Here is a 19,135-nt window from a genome sequence, read left to right on the forward strand (position 1 = left end):
TGCTTGGCATCAGCTGGACTTGTATCAAAAGTGAAATATTGTGAGGCTACAGGTAAACTGGAATACGGTCTGATGAAAGACATGAGTTTAAAGAAAAAGATTTAAAAAATAACACTTTTTTACCACCTCAAAACAACGACTGAAAACACAAAACAATGTGTTGTGGATGTATCTGCAAATGCTGATTTTAATACTTCGAAGATTAAAAGTTAGGATCAAGAAATCCTAAGACTCACCAAAAGTCCAAATTAAAATGGAACAGCTACTTCCTGAGGAACTTCAGAAACTATTTTAAAAGAAGCTAAATATTATGTAGATCACTCTGAGACCAGTGCCTCCTCTTAATTTCCATGGACCGTACTGCAGATACAAAGGGCACAATAACGTGATTTGATAGAGCAAATTCTCAGCTACAAAACATTATTTCTCAGTGTAGTCACCACCACTAACTATGCAATTTTGCCAGCGATGAACAAGAGCCTGCATGTTGTATTTGTAAAAATCTACACCAGTGGACACTGACCCATCGTTTCACAGCTGCTATGATGGTGTTATTGCAAGGAAAATGTTACCCACGCAGTCCAGCTTGCACAGTGCTGACATCCACTGTTTGATCTCCATAAATGTTCAGAAAGTGTCGATTCATTTTCTCCAAATGGAGGAATTCAGTGACACACCTTTGCTTCATACGCACTTCCATGTCAGACACCATTCTGTCAGACTGCCCCTCTGCTGCCATCTGGGCGGCAACAAAATGTAACAGAACATTTGTGGGAAGGTCCAACTTTTAACTGCCACAGCACCAACATTCCTCTCTGATATTGCGGGCCCACATAATAAAATAGGAGGTATTACTTTTGGAGCAACCCTCGTATTTTGAGTTTGATAAACATTCCAGCCATTTTCAGAATAGCTCTCATTCGATCGGGCTGCCTACTGCCTGAACCCTATGGAGCTGCCATGCTGCAAGTAACACGATATATATTTCTTTAGTATCTGCTGGTGATAAGTTACATTACTGAAATTCATCCAGGAAAGTATACCTGTTAATTTTGCTTTAGATGGATTCTATTAAAATGTGAAAATCTTGGCAAGAGCTGGGGTGAGACTTGCCCACTGTCTGGGTCCCTTTCCCACCCAGTCAACGGGGCAGACTTTTTAGTTCATTGGGGCAGACTTTTTAGTTCATTATCACCTCATCAGTGCTCCTGTCAGCTGCCAACAGTGAGAAAAGACTAAGCCACTCACTAATTCCTGGCTTTCCTGCCTCCACTGAAGCAGTGGTAAATCCAGAACAGATGGATGCTCTTTAACCCTCTCAATACAGACACCCAGTTTAATAATTCTAATCAATCCACTGAACTCAGAACAAGGAATGACTGGCACATGTTGAATGATGAATGGATTGACCTGTTGCAGCTCAGTTCCAGCACAGAAAGCAACACTTCATCTCTAATGCATTGCTGGTAAGGGAGACAGCTGGCAAAGGCAGCAGGACTACTGAGTCAAGAGTCAGACAGATCTTTTGGTGAAGAGGGTAAAACAGTAGGGCAAGGGATTATGAAGAATGAGCTTATAAACATTAAGATCTCATCACAAGAAATTCATGAAGGAAGACCAGCAGGCATTTACTCCATGCAGTTCCAGTTTCTTGTTCTGTAACTGAAATTGCACTGCAAGCAGCTCAGCAGCTTGCTGTCACAGTCTCTTCTTTCCCCAGAACACAAGACACAAGTTACCAATCAGGCCCTGCATCGTCTCAGACTTACCTGACCATAGATTGCCATTTCATGAAAAAACACCTTCATAAGAGAATAACTTTTTTTGTTATGTTGGTGTAACACAATGAGCTTAGATGAGCTTAGCGCACAGCTACACTCAAAACCGGCTTTCTATGTACCATTTAATAAAATTCATGACTTTGCTCTTTAGTTTTGAAAACCTGCCACAGTGCTCACTGACATGACAAGTTTCTTCTGCAATAACAGAACAGCCAGGCTTGTGTGAGTAGGAGAGCAAGAGAAAGGCTGCTTCAGCAATTGGCCAATTGAACTAGAAATTACTCCTAGGCTACCTTTAAATAAAACTACAAAGCTTGGTAGCTTCAGAAAAATTCCTTCAAGGCTACATTTTTTTAAATTGTGACTACAGTAACAGTCAAAAAGATGAAACACTGATGTGTTTATTCTTTCCTGAGAAACAGAATGGGAAAATATTTGTGCATGTGCATCTTATAACTGTATGAAGTTTCACTAAGAAGAAGATAATCAAGCACAGAAAGGTTATCTAGTAAATACATAAATATGTGAGAATGGCATTAGGAGTCCACCGATCTTTGTTAAGTAACAGAATCATAGAACGGCTGGGGTTGAAAAGGACCTCAAAGATCATCAAGTTTCAACCCCCCTGCTGTGGGCAGGATTGCCAACCACCAGACCAAGCTGCCCAGAGCCACATCCTTGGCCTTGAATACCTTGAATGCAATGGATGTAGCTTGAATAATGTATATAAATTGTATAAGAAAAAAAAATATATTAAAAATAAATAAATTTAGCTCATTCATGGAAAGAGCTATCAAACATATAATTGAATCATTCTCAACACGGAAAATGAAAGATAAGACTGAGCTATTAGCAAGGTTTTAGAAAAAATTTCTTCTCCCAGAATATGAAAAATCTCCTTTGAAAGACTCTTTCAGTTGTAATGGTTATGATTCACATACGGTGTGAAAGTGGCTTGACTCTAAGAGTTTTGCAACTAATTATTCCAAAGTTTTTAAGAAAGTATGAGGTCTGAAATGTCATGAGAAGAATGACTCCTCATGAGACAAGGGAGCAGTTTTCCTGAATAACAGGTGAAGGACCTTCACTGAGAACACGATTCCTCAGAGTAGTGATAGAACTTCAACTGAACTTGGTCTTGCAGCACAGAACATACTTACAATAGTAAGTTAGAGGGTATTAATACATTTGCTATCATTTCACAATAACCTCTGTTAGTGATAGGAAGCTGTCTGACCAGACTCATCTCATCTCTCTAACTGATATTGATAGGAATTAAGATGATTCAGTCATTCCTGGTACCTGTTTTGGGAACCATTACCCAAACAATGTTATTTAATGTTATCAAATGTATTAGCTGTCCTAGGACATGTGAGACATTCACAAGAGGCCAGTAATGTGACACGCAAGATCTGGAGGATCCATGTGTTTCTGAAGCAGCACTTGGAGGTTCATCAGGATATTCTGGAGTGCCTGAAATGGCAATAGATTCTTAGGTTTTGGCAATGGGTCTGTTCTCCACAGAACCAATAATTAATTTATCAACAGGTGTCCCACAGATAAAAATGAATTCCTTTCTTATGAAATTTATCTCTTGTGTATAGAGTGGAAGAAGTCTTGAAAAACGTTTCTTTGAAGGTAGTCACACGGATGATCACTAGTAGACAAAGAAGCAACGTTCTGAAGGACAACTAACCAAAGAAGAGAAACTGAAGACTTGAGGAAAAGAGAAGACAGGAAACAACATAGGTGTGTATCTGTTGGTCTTTGTCTTATTCCAAAAAATATTTATCATGAATATTACTCTTTAAACAGTACTTCAGTAACTTTATTTGCTTGCATTGGGATATAAACCATATTTACGGTAAAAAGAAATCTTCCTTGTGAACGAACTTTTAAACTGCAGTGCAAATGGCCTTTTGTTAAAAATCTTCAGTGCAGTCTGGAGGTAACTGCAAAAAGCAGCCCAAATGATTTTCTATGCCATTTTTCCCATGCTGAGTTTTCCTTATCCATAATGAGATAAACAATATCGATTTTTTTCAGAGGAGTATTTGGAGAATTAACATGGCATTTCTAACTCCTTTAAGATTTTTGAATGGAAAGTGCTACACAATGCAAAGTATCAAAATCAGAACTGAATGCCATAACATATATCAAAATTATACATGATGGCAAAATTTAAAAATTAATAATTCAATTCCTAGAGGTATTTTACAATCACAAGGAAGGAATTTATACTATCCTATTTTGGCCTGCAAAGTCCTCTTCATTAAACGTTTAGGTGTATATTTCCAAGTCCCAGGAGACTGCCACCAACTTCATCTAGATAAGCCAAGAAGTTAGGAAAGAAGAAGGAAATACTTCAACTACACTATCCTTACTCATACCTCAAAGCAAAACATACAGTTAAGACATAAACTAGAGAAACACGCAAATGCGGTGCATGAGCTCCTGTGTTTTTGTTGTTGTTGCTGCTTAACTTAATATTTAGAAAATAATTTTTCTAAGACTTGCAGGATTTCCTTGGGAATAGAGTAATGAAACAGATCAATTTGGTCTTTTATAACACATGTGCTTGACCAGCAATATCAGTATTATAAATATATATATTTATAATATATAATATTATAATAATATGCCATAATACAAATGCCATATAAAAATAAATATTATATAATATAAATGTCATATATAATGTTTATATAATATAAATGCCATATAAAAATAAATGCCATAATATATAATATTATATAATAATATAAATTTATAAAAAGTAGTATAAATGGGGATTAGAGTTTAACTGAAAATCTGCAACTGGTCATGAGGAGTCAAATTCTCCATCTTCTCCAAGCAGGTCTCACTTGACAAAGTAATGAAACAAAAGTTCTGATGATTAAGGCACAACTGCTTCAAAAATCAGAATGACTTCGCAGGTGGAAAAGGGCATAAAGCAACTCTGACAGAACAGCCAAGGTTTTATTCCAGGCCTCATTCTATAATCTAACAGTTATTAAGCAAGTATTCCTACACCACAAACACATTAAATAATCATTAAATTACTCATCTGCTAACAAAGTTATCAGAATCTACAGCAAATTAACTGTTCTCTTTTCTAAAGTAAAAGCAGCTCCAGACTCAAAACACAAGTGATGCACGCACATCACTTGCAGTTGGGTTTCTGTATCAGGATAAAGTAGAACAGCAACTGGACTAAGACAAGCATTAACTAAGAAAAACAGAATTCATTATTAGGATTTATCGGTGTGAATCAAATACATCTTACTCTATTTTTTACATATGCATTTCATATTGATATTTTTAAACTAGATGGTGAAAGAAAAAAAAAAGAAAAGAAACCAGAATGGAGATCTATTGAAAGATAATTCATCTCATATATATGCGGGTATTAAAATTTTTGTTATTCTTAGCACAGAGGCAAGAACCAGAGTATTGCCTAGCTATTTTTTTTTCACTCTAAAACTGCATCTTTATTAAAAATCTAAAAGTTCCACTTCAGAAATAGAAAACAGAAATAGAAACAGAAGAAAAAACAAAAAACAAATTCCTTATGCTTTGTTATACTCAAGTTGCATTGAGAGAATATTTGTCAATAAAACTGAACAAGAAATACAGCATTTGTATAATTAATGCACTATGTATAATGGAGATGCACCTATATAAATCACTTGGAGCATTCTTTCCCTCAAATTCGGGCACAAAAACTGAAGAAATATGTCATCAGATAGGGTTTCTCTAGGTATCTTCTGTACTTTCAACTTCCCATACAGAGGAAGTGTTACTCCCATGCTCTACAATGTAAACTCCTTCACAACAAAACTCCAGCAGCTGAAACCACTGGAGCGAAGACTTGGTATGAGATCTCTTGAAGTGGTCGTGCATGATGACATGGCTGTTCGACTAACACTGACTCTTTCTGCTTGGGCCAAATGCAATTCTGACACACTCTGCAACTCAGCACCAAACACCCTTTCCATTCTCCAACAGTTTACTTGCATTTCTGCATAAGTGCTGATTTCTTTTGGCTCCAAAGACAGCTTCACCTGCAGGGTTTCATTTTTCTGTTTGACACCTTGCTGTTGATTTTCCCTCACTGCACAAAAGAACTTGCTCCACTGCCTCTTTCACAAATGCTTCTTTGTAGAAAATGAAAGCCTTAATGATTGTATTTTGATTGTAGACTTGATTAATTTTGACTTCATTTAATTTGCAACCTTTTCTGAGATCTTTAGGGCTGGGAATTAGAGAGCACACTGTACCACTGTACTTTAGACATTACAGGTTTGCCAATTTGTTTCATGCCTCATTTGTCACAAGATCTATGAAATTGTAGTCCAAAGCCAGCTTCGTATTTTTCAAGGCAAGGCAAAAATGCATTTGTTTTTGTTTTAAATTAACATCTCCTTGCTAAATTCATCTAGTTTTCCCAACTTCAGACAAAAGCTCTCACTAACATTGAGAATATGGCAAGCAAGATCAATCTGAAGATCAGCTTAGCAAAAGAGAACAGACTGCTTTTCACCAAGTACAGCACTAACGCGCTGACATAATAATTCTCAATTTTAGGTATAGATATACAATAAAGAAAAAATGAGGATGTAGAAAAGCAGTGTATGAGAATGTGCTAAAAGTAAGAAATAAATGAAGAAGCATATATCTTACTTGCACAACATTTTCTACTAGTTTGCCTCTTAACATATTTTAAAACATACAAACTCATCTTAAGTTTAATTCCTGACATCACTGAAATTCTGTGGGCTTGGGTGAACGAGTCACTTAATGTTTCTAGTGTCAGTGTACGCTTTTGAGGAACAAAAACAACATTTCTCTGTTTTTATGAAAAAGAAATACACAAGAACCTTCGGTGAAAACAACTAGACTCTGAAGTATTATTGTTAAGAGTTGCATTATTAATATTTTTGGAAGATAATGTGACTAGCCAAGGTTATAAGGACTTTCTCCAGATACCAGAAGATAGCCTTGGCATTCATAACCTAACAAGGCTTAGCAATTTACAAAAAGCTGGGAGGAGAGGCTGGCTAACCAGGAGGCTGTGCTACCATTCAACAAGACCCGGACAGATTGGAGAGTTTGGGAGGAAGGAACCTGATGTGGCTTAACAAGAGCAAATGTATAGTCTTGGACTTACAGAGAAATAACTGCATGCATCAGTACAGGTTTGTGGATGACCTGCTGGAGAGGAGCTCTGTGAAGAAGGACCTGGAGGTCCTGGTGGACAACATCTTGTCCATGAACCAGCAGTGTATCCTTGTTCCCAAGAAAGTCAATGGTATCCTGAGGTGTATTAGAAAAAGTGTGGTCAGCAGATCAAGGGTGGTGATCCTCCCACCTACTCTGCTCTGGTGAGGCCACATTTAGACTACTGAGTCCAGTTTGGGGCTCCAGTTCAAAAAAGACACAGATCTCCTAGAAAGAGTCCAGCAGAAGGCAACAAAGATGGTTCAGGGGCTGGAGCATCTCCCACACGAGGAAAGGCTGAGCAGCCCAAGGAAAAGAAGACTGATGAGGGAGCTGATAAATGTTTATAAATATCTAAAGGGAGGCAAGAGGCAAATGGATGAGGCCAGGCTCTTATTGGCAGTACATCATCAACAGGACTAGAAGTAAGGGCCTAAAACCTGAACATAAGAAGTTCCATACTAACATGTAGAAGAGCTTTATGGTAAGGCTGAAGAAGCATTGGAACAGGTTGCCCCGAGAGGACACGGAGTCTCCTTCATTGAGAAATTCAAGACCTGTCTAGATGCCTACCTATGTGACCTAGTGTAGAGTACCTGCTTTCTCTATATCCTCAATTTTGTGTAGTCTACCTTCAAATCATGTTCAGCCATATCTAATCTATTTGTGATTCATTTAAAATCACACATAAAGCTTGATTCCTAAATTACATAGTGGGGTCTTAGTTTCAGCTGGGGTGAATTTTTTTTCTTCAGAACATCTGGTATGATGCTACGTCTTGGTTCTAGGAGAAAAACAATGCTGATAGCACACCAATGTTTAGTCATTGCTAAGCAGTGCTGTACAGACCAAAGTTGTTCCAGTTTCTCAGCTCACACTAATGAAGGGCACAGAATCAGGACAGCTGACTTAAGCAGGACAAAGAGATTCTATACCATATGACATCATGCAGAAAGAGAGTTTTGAAGGGGGTGGGGGTTCATCTCTATTATGCTGCTTGGGGGGCTAGGCTAGCTGGGTATCGGTCAGAGGGATGATGAGAAATTGTTTGTGCCTCATGTGTTATATACATTTATACACTGTCATAACTAATATCATTTTCATTTTCTCTATCTTAGTAAATAGTTTTATCCCAAGCTACGAGTTCAACTTTGTGCTTCTTTCTGATTCTCTTCCCTATCCCATTGGGAAAGAAGTGAAGTGAGTGAAAAACTGTGCGGTGCTCAGCTACCTGCAGGGTTAAATCACAACAACTGGAAATAAACTAGTGTGATTTTTTTAGTTTCCAGTGCTTACTTGACATCAATTTTAAATAGACAAACTAGAGATGCAAATTGCCAGCAGACTGAAAAAGAAATGCTGGTTTATGGAAAGATATAGTATTATCTTCTTTGTGTTTGAGGAAGGGCTATAAAAAGGGATTTAGGGAACACCAAATACAACATTATGTTGAATGTTTCAGTCTTCCCTACAATTCTGTACATTCTGTTTCCTAGTACCATGAAAGATAGCTCTCTCAGTCCTGTAATCTGCATAAACTATAACACTATATATTGAACTGGGGATAAGAGCCTCTAAAGCAATAGCAATATAAGTTAAGGAAAGAGACTTTTAGAGTGCCTAGGGTCTAGGAAGATTTTTAAAAATAGTTCTGATGAATTTTTATATTTTTAACTCCTTTTCTAATAGTCAATTGTGCTGCACACAAGACACTATCAGACAGCAAGCTCTCATATCCTTTCACTATGGAGTTATCTCAGAAATTCCACAGACTTGCAGATGGTTTTTATTTTGCCAAAAAAAAAAAAAAAAAAAAAAAAAGGAATATATTTTATTGTATGGGAGGAAGCAAAAAAAAAAAAAAACCAACAAAAAAAGACTGAATATTCACATAGAGAATAATTTCAAAGATTGTAGGAACTGCCAATAATTTGACTCATTTTCCGATGTTTCTTATATGACTCCCACTTGTCAGACTGTCTTCCAGGAATGTAGGGAAACAGTTATTTGTTTCAGAGGTTATTTCTGTAATTAAAGCAAATTGACCCGAGTTTTCTTGAAAAAGAAATTTCTGGTCAACTACAGAAAATAACATCAAATTAGGCTTCGTCTTAGCTATATATCGCAGAGCTACACTTTTATTTTACAAACAATGAAAGAATGACTCACACATGTAGAGCAGCCTTATGAGCACATCTAACCTTTGAGATTTCCTTCTCTGTATTTCTGAAATATGTTGGCGATGTCCGGATGGGATTTACAATGGCTCAAAGCTACTATTGTTCACACTACATTAAATCTACAATATACACCATGAGATACCATAATATTTTCACTTGGAACTTCTATTAGCCCACAACTTAGCTGTTTTTAATGAAATATGTAGTGCTCATAGAGTTGATTTATATGCATCGCTATTTACAGTGCACGTTTATAAGAGAGGAAAAAGCACCCTAAGGAACTCAAGGTTGTTTTGACTTTAACAGAAAGTAAATAGTGCCTGATTTGGTTTAGCTCAGTAACACCCCTGGAAGCCCCAAAATCTTATAGTTGGATTAGGAATGGCGACAAGAATCACTGGTGTAGCTGAATCAGCTACTATAGGAAATGTATTATTGCTACCAAACCTGTACCAATATGCACTTCTGCATATTTTAATTTTAAAACAAAGATCACAATCATATTTATGTTTGTTGTGCAAAGAAGTATACAGAAACAATAAAAAAGCATGCTGAAAACAAGGAAGTCCATTTCTGCCAGTGTTATTCTAGAAATAATCAGAGTAGAGAATTTGTACACGCACGGGAAAATTACACTTGAACAGGGACCTCTTGGAAAGAGTCCAGCGGAGGGCCACAAAAATGGTAAGGGCCTGGAGCATCTCCCCTATGAAGAAAGGCTGAGTGAACTGGGTCTGTTCAGCCTTGAGAAAAGGAGACTGAGAGGGGACCTGATCCAGGTTTATACATATCTGAGGTGTGGGGGCCATAGTGGTGAGGCCGGACTCTTTTCAGTGGTGAGTGGAGACAGGACAAGGAGAAATGGCCGGAAACTGCAGCATAGGAAGTTCCGCACAAATGTGCGCAAGAACTTCTTTACAGTGAGGTGACGGAGCACTGGAACAGGCTGCCCAGGGAGGTGGTGGAGTCTCCTTCTCTGGAGATGTTCAAGACCTGCCTGGATGCCGACCTGTGCGACCTGCTGTAGGGAACCTGCTTTGGCAGGGGGGCTGGACTCGATGATCTCTGGAGGTCCCTTCCAACCCCTACAATTCTGTGATTCTGTGATACTGTCAACAGATTCTCTTGAAGAGATAAACTTTAAGTTCTAAGAGAATTTCTGATTGTACTTAATTACTGAAAGTATATGCTACAGAATATAGAACAAGAAACAATCTTCCGTACTGGAAAAGGAATGCAGAATTACCTAGCAGAAGACAGTATATTGGTGCCCTCACAGCTGTCTTACAAGCAATCTGCTTTATACATTAGCCAAAACAAAACAGTCACACACTCCATTACCAGTAAAACACTGAGTAAGCTGAATATGTATCTAGAAAAGTAAGCTGAGAATGTATCTAGAAAAAAAGCACTGTTCTCTTTATCCTTCTAGATGCAATGACCTGTACAATATGCAGGTTATGCATTACTTTTCCCAAAGTAACGTGGACTGGGCAGTAAAGGACACAGGGCACTTAAGGCTTTTAAGATGTTGCCTTGTGCTGCACCTGCTCTTGGTTTGTTTACAACAATGAATTAGTGAACTGAGAATATACAGGAAAGGTGCTCATTTGCTCATGCTAGCATTGTGTTAGCTGAAACACTGCACATTTTACTAGTCTGTATATATGCAAAGGTTCTCTACTGATGAGATTTCTCATGGTAATTTCTATAATAATGCCATAAACCATTGGTAGAAAGGAAAAGTTTGATAAAACCTGTGCATTCCTACAATTGAGGCTCGATGCAATGGATTTTGCATTCCTTCTTGAAAAAGGTGTAATTTCATTGCACCACCTAGAAGTTACATTCCAAAAATACTGAAGCAGTCATTCACACTAAGCCCTCAGAAAACATCCAGAAGAAAAAATACCTCCAGTGGAAAGGCAAGGAAACAAAAGCATAATGTAACTGCATTCTCAGGAGTTTAATGACTGGACCTCCTTTTCCAAACTCTTCCATATAACAGTAAAAGTCGCAGCAATTACCGAGTGGAACAAACCCCTTTAACACCACCTGGTGTACCTTTCAGCAGTTGGTCCTGCTCCCAGGCCTGTCATGCCTCATTAAGATAGCACAGTACTTTCTCTCTGCAAGACTGTTCTTGGGGACCACAGAGTTCAAGATAAAATGAGATATGGAGGTTTTATCGTAAGACAGTAAGGGACTATGAGAACCCGTGCCAAGATTTTAGAATCTGAGAAAACCACAGAAGAAAAAGTTTTTCAAGGAAGACCAAGAGTGAAAACAAACCAGCTACAAAAAGCACACATAACTTTCCCATAGTTAAAGAAACAGAAGAAACCACAACAATCTAATTCTGCCTATGCTGATATGGGGCACCTTGTTTACATAAGCTTCACTAGAGGTCCCACTTCTTTCTGCTTTGCTAAGCTTTAAGATTTAAATTTAACAGATCTCTCACCTATGTCAATTGCAACCAGAGTTTTGTAGTACTGCTGCTGGGTTAAGCTTCTCTGCTTCCATCAGTTTCACTGAAAACAAAGTGGCAGGATGCCCTTAATGTTGCCACTGAGTACCTACCGGTGCTTGAAGGCTTACTGACTATGCAGCAGGACACAAAGGATAATGGATTCCAATTACTTACTTGACAAAAGAGGAGAAGTGCGTAAGAGATTACATTTTCTCTCAAGCATCCAAATGAATAAAATAATTATAGCAGAACCCACCAAATTCCAAGGTAACCAAGATCTACACTCACATTCGTGAAAAGCTTAGTGGTTCATTATAGTAAGGAGAACACTGATGCAATAACCTTGAGCTTTAGAAGATATATTTCAACTTCCCTATTGGCTTCAGTGAGAATCACTTTGAGATTAACAGCAGTTCCAGCATCCGTTTATTTGCAATCATTTAGTCTTAATATCTCAATTCTTCAGTTATTAGAAATTGGTATTTTTTCACATACCAGACTCACTGAACTTTCTACAGCTTAAATGTCAGAATTTTACTCAGTGAACATATCTAATTTAAATAAACACGTATATTTTAAGCTGAAAAATGGAAAAGGACAAAATAATGGGAATAGGATATTTTTTATGTTTATTTTCACTTTTTGTCCTCCTCTAAAAAAAGACATTTTAATGAAAAAAAAAACCCTAGGCTTACAGAGGAAAAAAGGAATGCATTTGTTCTGTGTTGCCCCAAACAGTAAATGCTACAGAAATTGAGTGTCCTCTGTGGGATTGGAGCTTATTTAAAACCTCAGAAGTAATTACAGGAAGAACGCTGGCAGCATTGCTGCAATTGCCTGATGGCCTGATACACCACGTGGCCCACAGACCACATAGTCCAGCTAAAAATGCTGAGAAGTTTTGAATTGGATCTGGAAAGCCAGGTGCAAGGTTAAGGTACTACTGATTTGTAGCACTGTTGACAAATATGAACTTGTTTCAAACTACAGAGAGAATTGTTTTTATGTATATACTTCCTCTGAAACTACAAATCACTCTACTCCTCTGGAGAACTGTCATTAGAACACAGGCATAACATAAGATTTCCACAATAACTCCAACAAATATTTCTTTAATTTCCAAGAACACATTTTGTGATGAGGTGGATGGACATTGAGGACACTGATACTGTTTGGTTCTGGATTTTTTTTTGCTGGTTCTGCTCATCATGGGTACACATAACACGAAAAAAATTGGTTTGGTGAAACTGTTTGCTGTATTTGAATTACTTTACGCATCATTTTGGGCCAAAAGATAAACTCTATGACAGTCAATCAGTTTCTTTTGGATCACTTTCAATTTTAACCTCTCCTACTCATACCTGCAGACAATACTACCTTACTGCTGGAAGGATTAACATTTTAGAAGATAAACCTATAGACTTATCAATCATCTACCAATTACTTCAAGTGGCTTGCACACTGTGTAGGAAAACTGCAGCAGAGAAGGGTTAACACTGCATTTCCTAGGTTGGCATCTTGTTTTTAATAATAGCCCTCACGTAGCTCTCAGCAGACTTCCCAACTCATATATGAAATAAAATAAGAATGCAATAAACAGTATAATGAAGCTACACAGCCTGGTTAATCTCTGATCACCATCTATGCTCTCTATCAAATCAAACATTATCTGCCAGAAAAATGGGATTATTCATGTAAGTAAATACTGCTGTAATAAATATTCAGAAGACCACTCAAAGTCATGTGAGTGATCAAGACTTTTTTGAGCACTTAATTTTGAAATAAATTATATGTTCTATTGTAACAATCCTTTTGTAATATGCTTAATTATTTCTAAAGGAAAAAAAAAAAAGATTATAGTGAATTATTCTTGGATAAGTGATAATCTTTCTGTTGTGTGCCAGCAGGATCAAGGATTCAAATTTGAAGTACCAACTACATTGTGTAAGTCTGCAACATCTGAATTACGGAGTTAGCAGTAACTTCAATGAGCAAGGAAAGGCATAATTTAGGAAAGATTTGTTAGACAAGTTCCCAGGTCTAGAGGAACAGGTTGAAAAATGCACCAACTGGAACTCAGCAACCCTGAAGTAGATAGATGACTTTGGAGAATCTTCTGTTCCTTCTGTCCATAACAAAAGCCCTGCCCAGACCAAAAAAAAAAAAGAAAAAAAAGAAAAAAAAAAAGTCTCTTCTCTATAGGCAGACACAGTGTCTGTTCCCCTTCCCTATAAGTGCAGTGTCTGCTGCTGCAGTTTTGGCAATTGCATGAACTCAGCCACAGATTAGAATGTTTGTACTCGGTTATTTTCACACACTGCCAAAATTTGCTGACAACACCAGGAGAAAAAAGGGAAAGGAAAACTGGTGATTTTCAACAGTTTATAACTCAGCTCAGCCTAAGCAGGTTTTTATGGGACAAAGAACAGAGATTTCTCTGTAGACAGCACTTTATTCCTGCCTAATTTGAAATATTTGCTGTGAATGATGGAAACATTAGAACTTCTTAAAGAAAACATAACAAAACAAAAATTCTAGCAGTTCGCTGGCTTTTTTTTTTTTTTTTTTTTACAGTAGATCATGTTTGTTGAAATAAATGGAGAGACTATTATCTACCTCTCCTATAATTATTTACAAGTAAGATACTTCTTAAAGAAAATGAAAATATTAGACTTAAAAGGCAGAGAGGTTCAAAATACGTAGCATTTCTTTAAGCGGTGAAATTTCCTCCTTGGAATAATTCACTTTTCTGCTGTTCTAGTGCCACAGTATTCCCTAAAGAGTGTGAAACAATCTTCTCAGGCTTACAGCGTCAGTAGCAAACACAAGTTCTACTCTAAGACATGCTATTTTAAATACATATCACTAACAAATTATCTAACAACTTCCTATAACAACTCCAAGGTAGCTTTCCGGAGTCCTTCCTCTGTTTTAACACCTTCTTTCAGTCCATATCTAGAATCTACTGAAGTAGAATTTCCTAAGCTTTTTTTTCTGTATATTCCCCTCATTCCCCCCTGCTCTGTTAGCTTCCCGTAGGGCCCGGGCTATTAAATGTAAACCTCTATCAAATAGCAAATTTAAGCACTGTTGTTTTGAATATCTGAAACCTTTTGCACAGAAGTGTGCCCTACAATTTGGGGAACAACGCTGCTTTACAGTGTCAATGAACTGTAGCTGCACAACTATTGCTTTTTGTTAAAATATCAAACCAGCAGCTCAGCTGCTTCAAAAAATTTACTAAAGATTCCGTTAGTGTTATTTTTGGATTGAAATAGTAGAAAACATTTTTAAAAGCACTAGAAAATTCTGCAAAACTAGAAAACATCTGAGAAGAGTGCTTTTCAAAAAAGACATGGGCTGGGAAAGTGTGCAACAAAGAATATACTGCAGTTTTTTCAAGTAAGATATTTAATTGACTGGGAGTCCTCAGTAGATACATGTTTGCAGCAAAGACTCATGGCGAGGGTGAGTTTTTGAAGTTTGGATGCATTTGGCAGCTTTATAGAACTTTCAGACAGCCCAGCTACGTCTAAAACACGTTCAGCTAGTTAACTATACAAGCGTAATGTTTTTTCCATCTTTCTGTCCATGTGCTGACAGCATTACCATTCTCTCCAGTGTTCTTCTTCCTTCTTTGGCACAATGGATCTACCAGTTAATGCAGTTCCTGATACTTAATTTCAATACAATGGCTTTCCAACAATAACTTACTTAGGTAAGAGAGGTCATCATTTAAAAGAAGTGAGTAGTTATACTGAAAGTGTGAAAGCCTCACAATTCAAAATACATTTCAGGATATATTGTACAATACGTGTATATTTTAATGAGGAGGTTTGGCAGAGCAGTTTGGCAGAAGAAAGTACTGCCAAGTGATTGGATATGGGATATATCTCCAGTTGGTTTGGATTCCCATATCACCTTAAGAGCTATTGTTCCCATCCCCCAGTACACCAACATTCAAGCCAGTCAAATTTATAGCTCAATAAATTTTTTTTATTAAAAATAAAAAGTGTGGCTTTTAAGTACTGCAGTCTTCCAACGTCTCTGTGCCAGGTCTAGATCAGAGTGTAGTAGCTTAATATGAAGCTAGAGAAGCTTGGCCCACTTTGCAGAGCACTCCTAATTTAAGAGTTTCAAGACTTAAGCCACATCTCTTTGCATTTTATAACAGCTGTTTTTCTATCCTTTCACTGAAAAAAAAAATAATGAAGAAAAGGAAAGAAAAAGAAAGGAAAGAAGATAGCATAGAAAAGTTAAATAAATAAATAATGGCTCACAAAACCACAGTGGAGGAACCACTGCTGGTCCTGCCAATAAAAACGTTCCTTCTCTTCAGGGCTGGCTAAACAACTCAAAGTGTTTCTAATGAACTGCTGGCAGCACTATCCATCATTGCACTAAATGGATTCCCGTCTCCCTAAACTAAGGATAACTATTCATCTATAATGCACAGTCAGAAATTAGGAAGTATTTAAGCCTTAGAAGTCTATTTCCTCACTTCTCCCCACCTCAAAGCTTGGTTTTATTCAGATCCCCTTATGTAAAGATGACAAGAGAAGTCTGATAGAGAAATTAAGTCTCTGTTCCAGTGCTAATGAATCATTCACATGAGTCTGAAAAATACTTTAGCAGACCAGACATCTGCAGTCTCATTTCAGCATTACAACTATTTGGAATTATGTTTGCCTCATCCCTCTCTCCTTTTTAACATTTGTTACACTGACTGGTGTCTTGCCTTAAAGTGGATAGCAAGAAATTCAAGGTAAGATGGCACATTCACTTCTGAAGACTTGACTGATTATATAGATACGTATCTACAGAGGCAAATTAATAGCTGTCTTTAAATCATCAGAGATCAGCGAAGAATTCATAAATATCAATAAAACATGCCTACAAATAATGGAAATAACCACTCACTTCATCTCCAGGACCTCCTCCAAATGTTTTCTTCTTTCTGCTCGCAGGTTGGTCAAATGGGTTTCCTTCTCAGCCAAAGACTGTTGTGTAGAAGACAATTTTGCTTTCATCGACTCCAGCTCCTGCTTAACCTTCTCCATGGCCATCATCAGCTCTTCTACCTATAACATTTTTGAGGAAGGCAGGAGAAAAAAATAGCACAGTGTGACTGACTGGAACTTACTAAAGGTCCCAACAAAGTTAGAGTTCTAAGATTACCAGTGCAAGTACACTGCATAACACTGTAGACCAGAAGCATCATCATCTACTGCTGTGAAAAGTATATCTACACGTTTTGGAAGCAGCGCTATAGAATGTGAATTAATACGGTCTGGTCACTGAAACATTACTTTTGAAATACCAAACTACAAATCTTCAATTCTTCAGTATTTCTATTTTAGAGAATGTAACACGAGGAAAAATAGATGGTCAATTGGCATTAAATTAGCTTAGGAAAATGCTAAGTATTAAATAGAGCACATTGATAATTTAACATGAAAACAACTTCTCTAAAGAGAAGCAACATATTTACTTTAAGAATGAAGTTAAGAATATTTCTCAAACAAGGAGAGGACTGGGTTTCCATGAAAATGTAAGTAAGGCTACTTCCCCCAAAACATCTGTTGAACAATGATTATAGCCATATTTGGTGATTCAGAAACAAAAGCACCTTCAAAGATGGTAGACAGTTATAGAAGAGTAATGCTTATATCTCTAGGCTACTACAAAATTACTTGGTTCAAAGGTTCAGAATTAAGATGACTGTAAATTCTAGAATATATAATGCACAAGTGACTCTAGTCACATTTTGTGTACTAGCAGTGGGTTTTGTCTCTGATAGAATTTGCCACTTAAACTTGCAAAACCACAATAAATCAGTATAGCTATATGTATGGTGCATCACTTGCTGTCTAGGTGCTAGATGATGTAAGGTGTACAGCATATCATCACTTGCTTTAATAAATCAAGTATTCTGAGAGGTAGAGCTATTGGCTCAGGACAAACAAGGATAACAACATTGTTTTTCACCTTCAGTAATAGATACAGCAAGAAATGTTGCAATTCAGAAAGACCAATTTATAAAATCTACCACAGTCATTGTGCAGTGCTTACTGCAAAATGCCTATTTCCATTCAAATGCAGCTGACAATGAAAATTCTTCTTGTATCCAGCAAAAAAAGAACAATTTAAGATATGAGATTATCAAAAACTATTCAAAATGTACAATCAACAATTCATTCAGCAATCAACAGATCAAAGCAGAATTTCAGTGACACATACTTCAAACTGGCTAGGACGTGTAAAATAACCAAGCTTTTCGTCTTGCATTAGTGTACAAAATAAGACCAGAGCCTCTGTCAGTTTTTAAAATAAACAAAGAAAAAGCCCCATAGAAGAAAACAGAGAAAAGTCGGAAAAGAATGTAAAAAACTGCAGAAATAATGAACAGAAAAAAATACTTCTAGGAAGAAAACTGATACCTAGAAAGAAAATAATAGTGATATGTTGGGCAAGTGAATATGTACCAGTATATCAGCTTCTACTTCCTTTGGTTGGATCATACATAAACATTTTTCTTTAAATCAAGGAGAAAAGAGGCATGCCAACTGCAAAATCCTCTGCTTCTAACAAAAAAACAACCTCAAACAAACAAGTCCCCAGCCAACGGCAACAATCTGAAAGGCTTGTATCAATCTGTCAGTTGCCAAGATAAAACAGTCTTTGAAGCAACTTTTCCATAATGAAGTCTGAAAGACTTTTGCTGTCCATCATTCCATTCCCAGCCATAAAATTTGTGATACTAATAACGAAGGATTGATTTGCTTGATGCAGATCTGTAGTGTAACAGCTCTGTGCTATTCCAACACAGAAAGGCTGGGGGTCGATAGCTGGGGCAAGGCTGTCAGTGCTGGGCGGCAAGATTAAAGTCTGCAGCAAAGTATGAACTTACATGAACTGGAGTACTGACTACCACATCTATTCTTTTTCTAATCACTCCTTTTGGTAATTTCGTTCATTCTAAGGCTCTAGTCTATGTTTCCGAAGGTTAACAGAAAATTGTTCTAATCACATATAGGGAATATGGATAGAATGTGAATGGCTTTTACATGACACCAACATGTAGTCATCTGAAGTGTCATTGCTTTCCATTCTGTCTAGAAGGCAGTGTGCATCAAAGACAAAATTCATGGAAGTAGTATTGCTCATACTTAAAGACTTTATTACTTGGATTCATGAAGCTATAGATATTCCATGAGAGTATTTCCATTAAACTTATACAAAACAAAGCATTTTACATGCCAAGCTATGAATCTTAGTGCAGATCTGTGTATATTTCTCTGTAAGCAGTCCTAGAAGAAATGATAAAGAAATATTCACTAGAAGCACATTCCTTGCAATGGATGTCCTTGCAATGGATGTCCAATTTATCCCACATGAGAAACTTCAAATCTGTCTTTGATTTTTTTGCTCTGAGTGCAGCTAATTATATAACAAAAAGTATTTGCCAAGAACCAGAATTT

General features: G+C 37.1%; 1 protein-coding gene across 3 annotated transcripts in view; it reads right to left on the reverse strand.

Moving 5' to 3' along the window:
- The window catches only part of ERC1 (ELKS/RAB6-interacting/CAST family member 1), a gene marked incomplete at both ends in the record, with an annotated part of 276,770 nt that overhangs the window by 82,913 nt on the left and 174,722 nt on the right, over positions 1-19,135 (reverse strand). For all 3 annotated transcript variants that reach the window (XM_079549731.1, XM_079549730.1, XM_079549732.1), the window contains one exon: positions 16,575-16,735. In XM_079549731.1, coding sequence (XP_079405857.1) covers positions 16,575-16,735 — 161 coding nt within the window. The remainder of the gene's footprint in view (positions 1-16,574; positions 16,736-19,135) is intronic.

Source organism: Tetrao urogallus, assembly GCF_951394365.1.
Source record: "Tetrao urogallus genome assembly, chromosome: 1".
Classification (NCBI taxonomy): Eukaryota; Metazoa; Chordata; class Aves; order Galliformes; family Phasianidae; genus Tetrao; species Tetrao urogallus.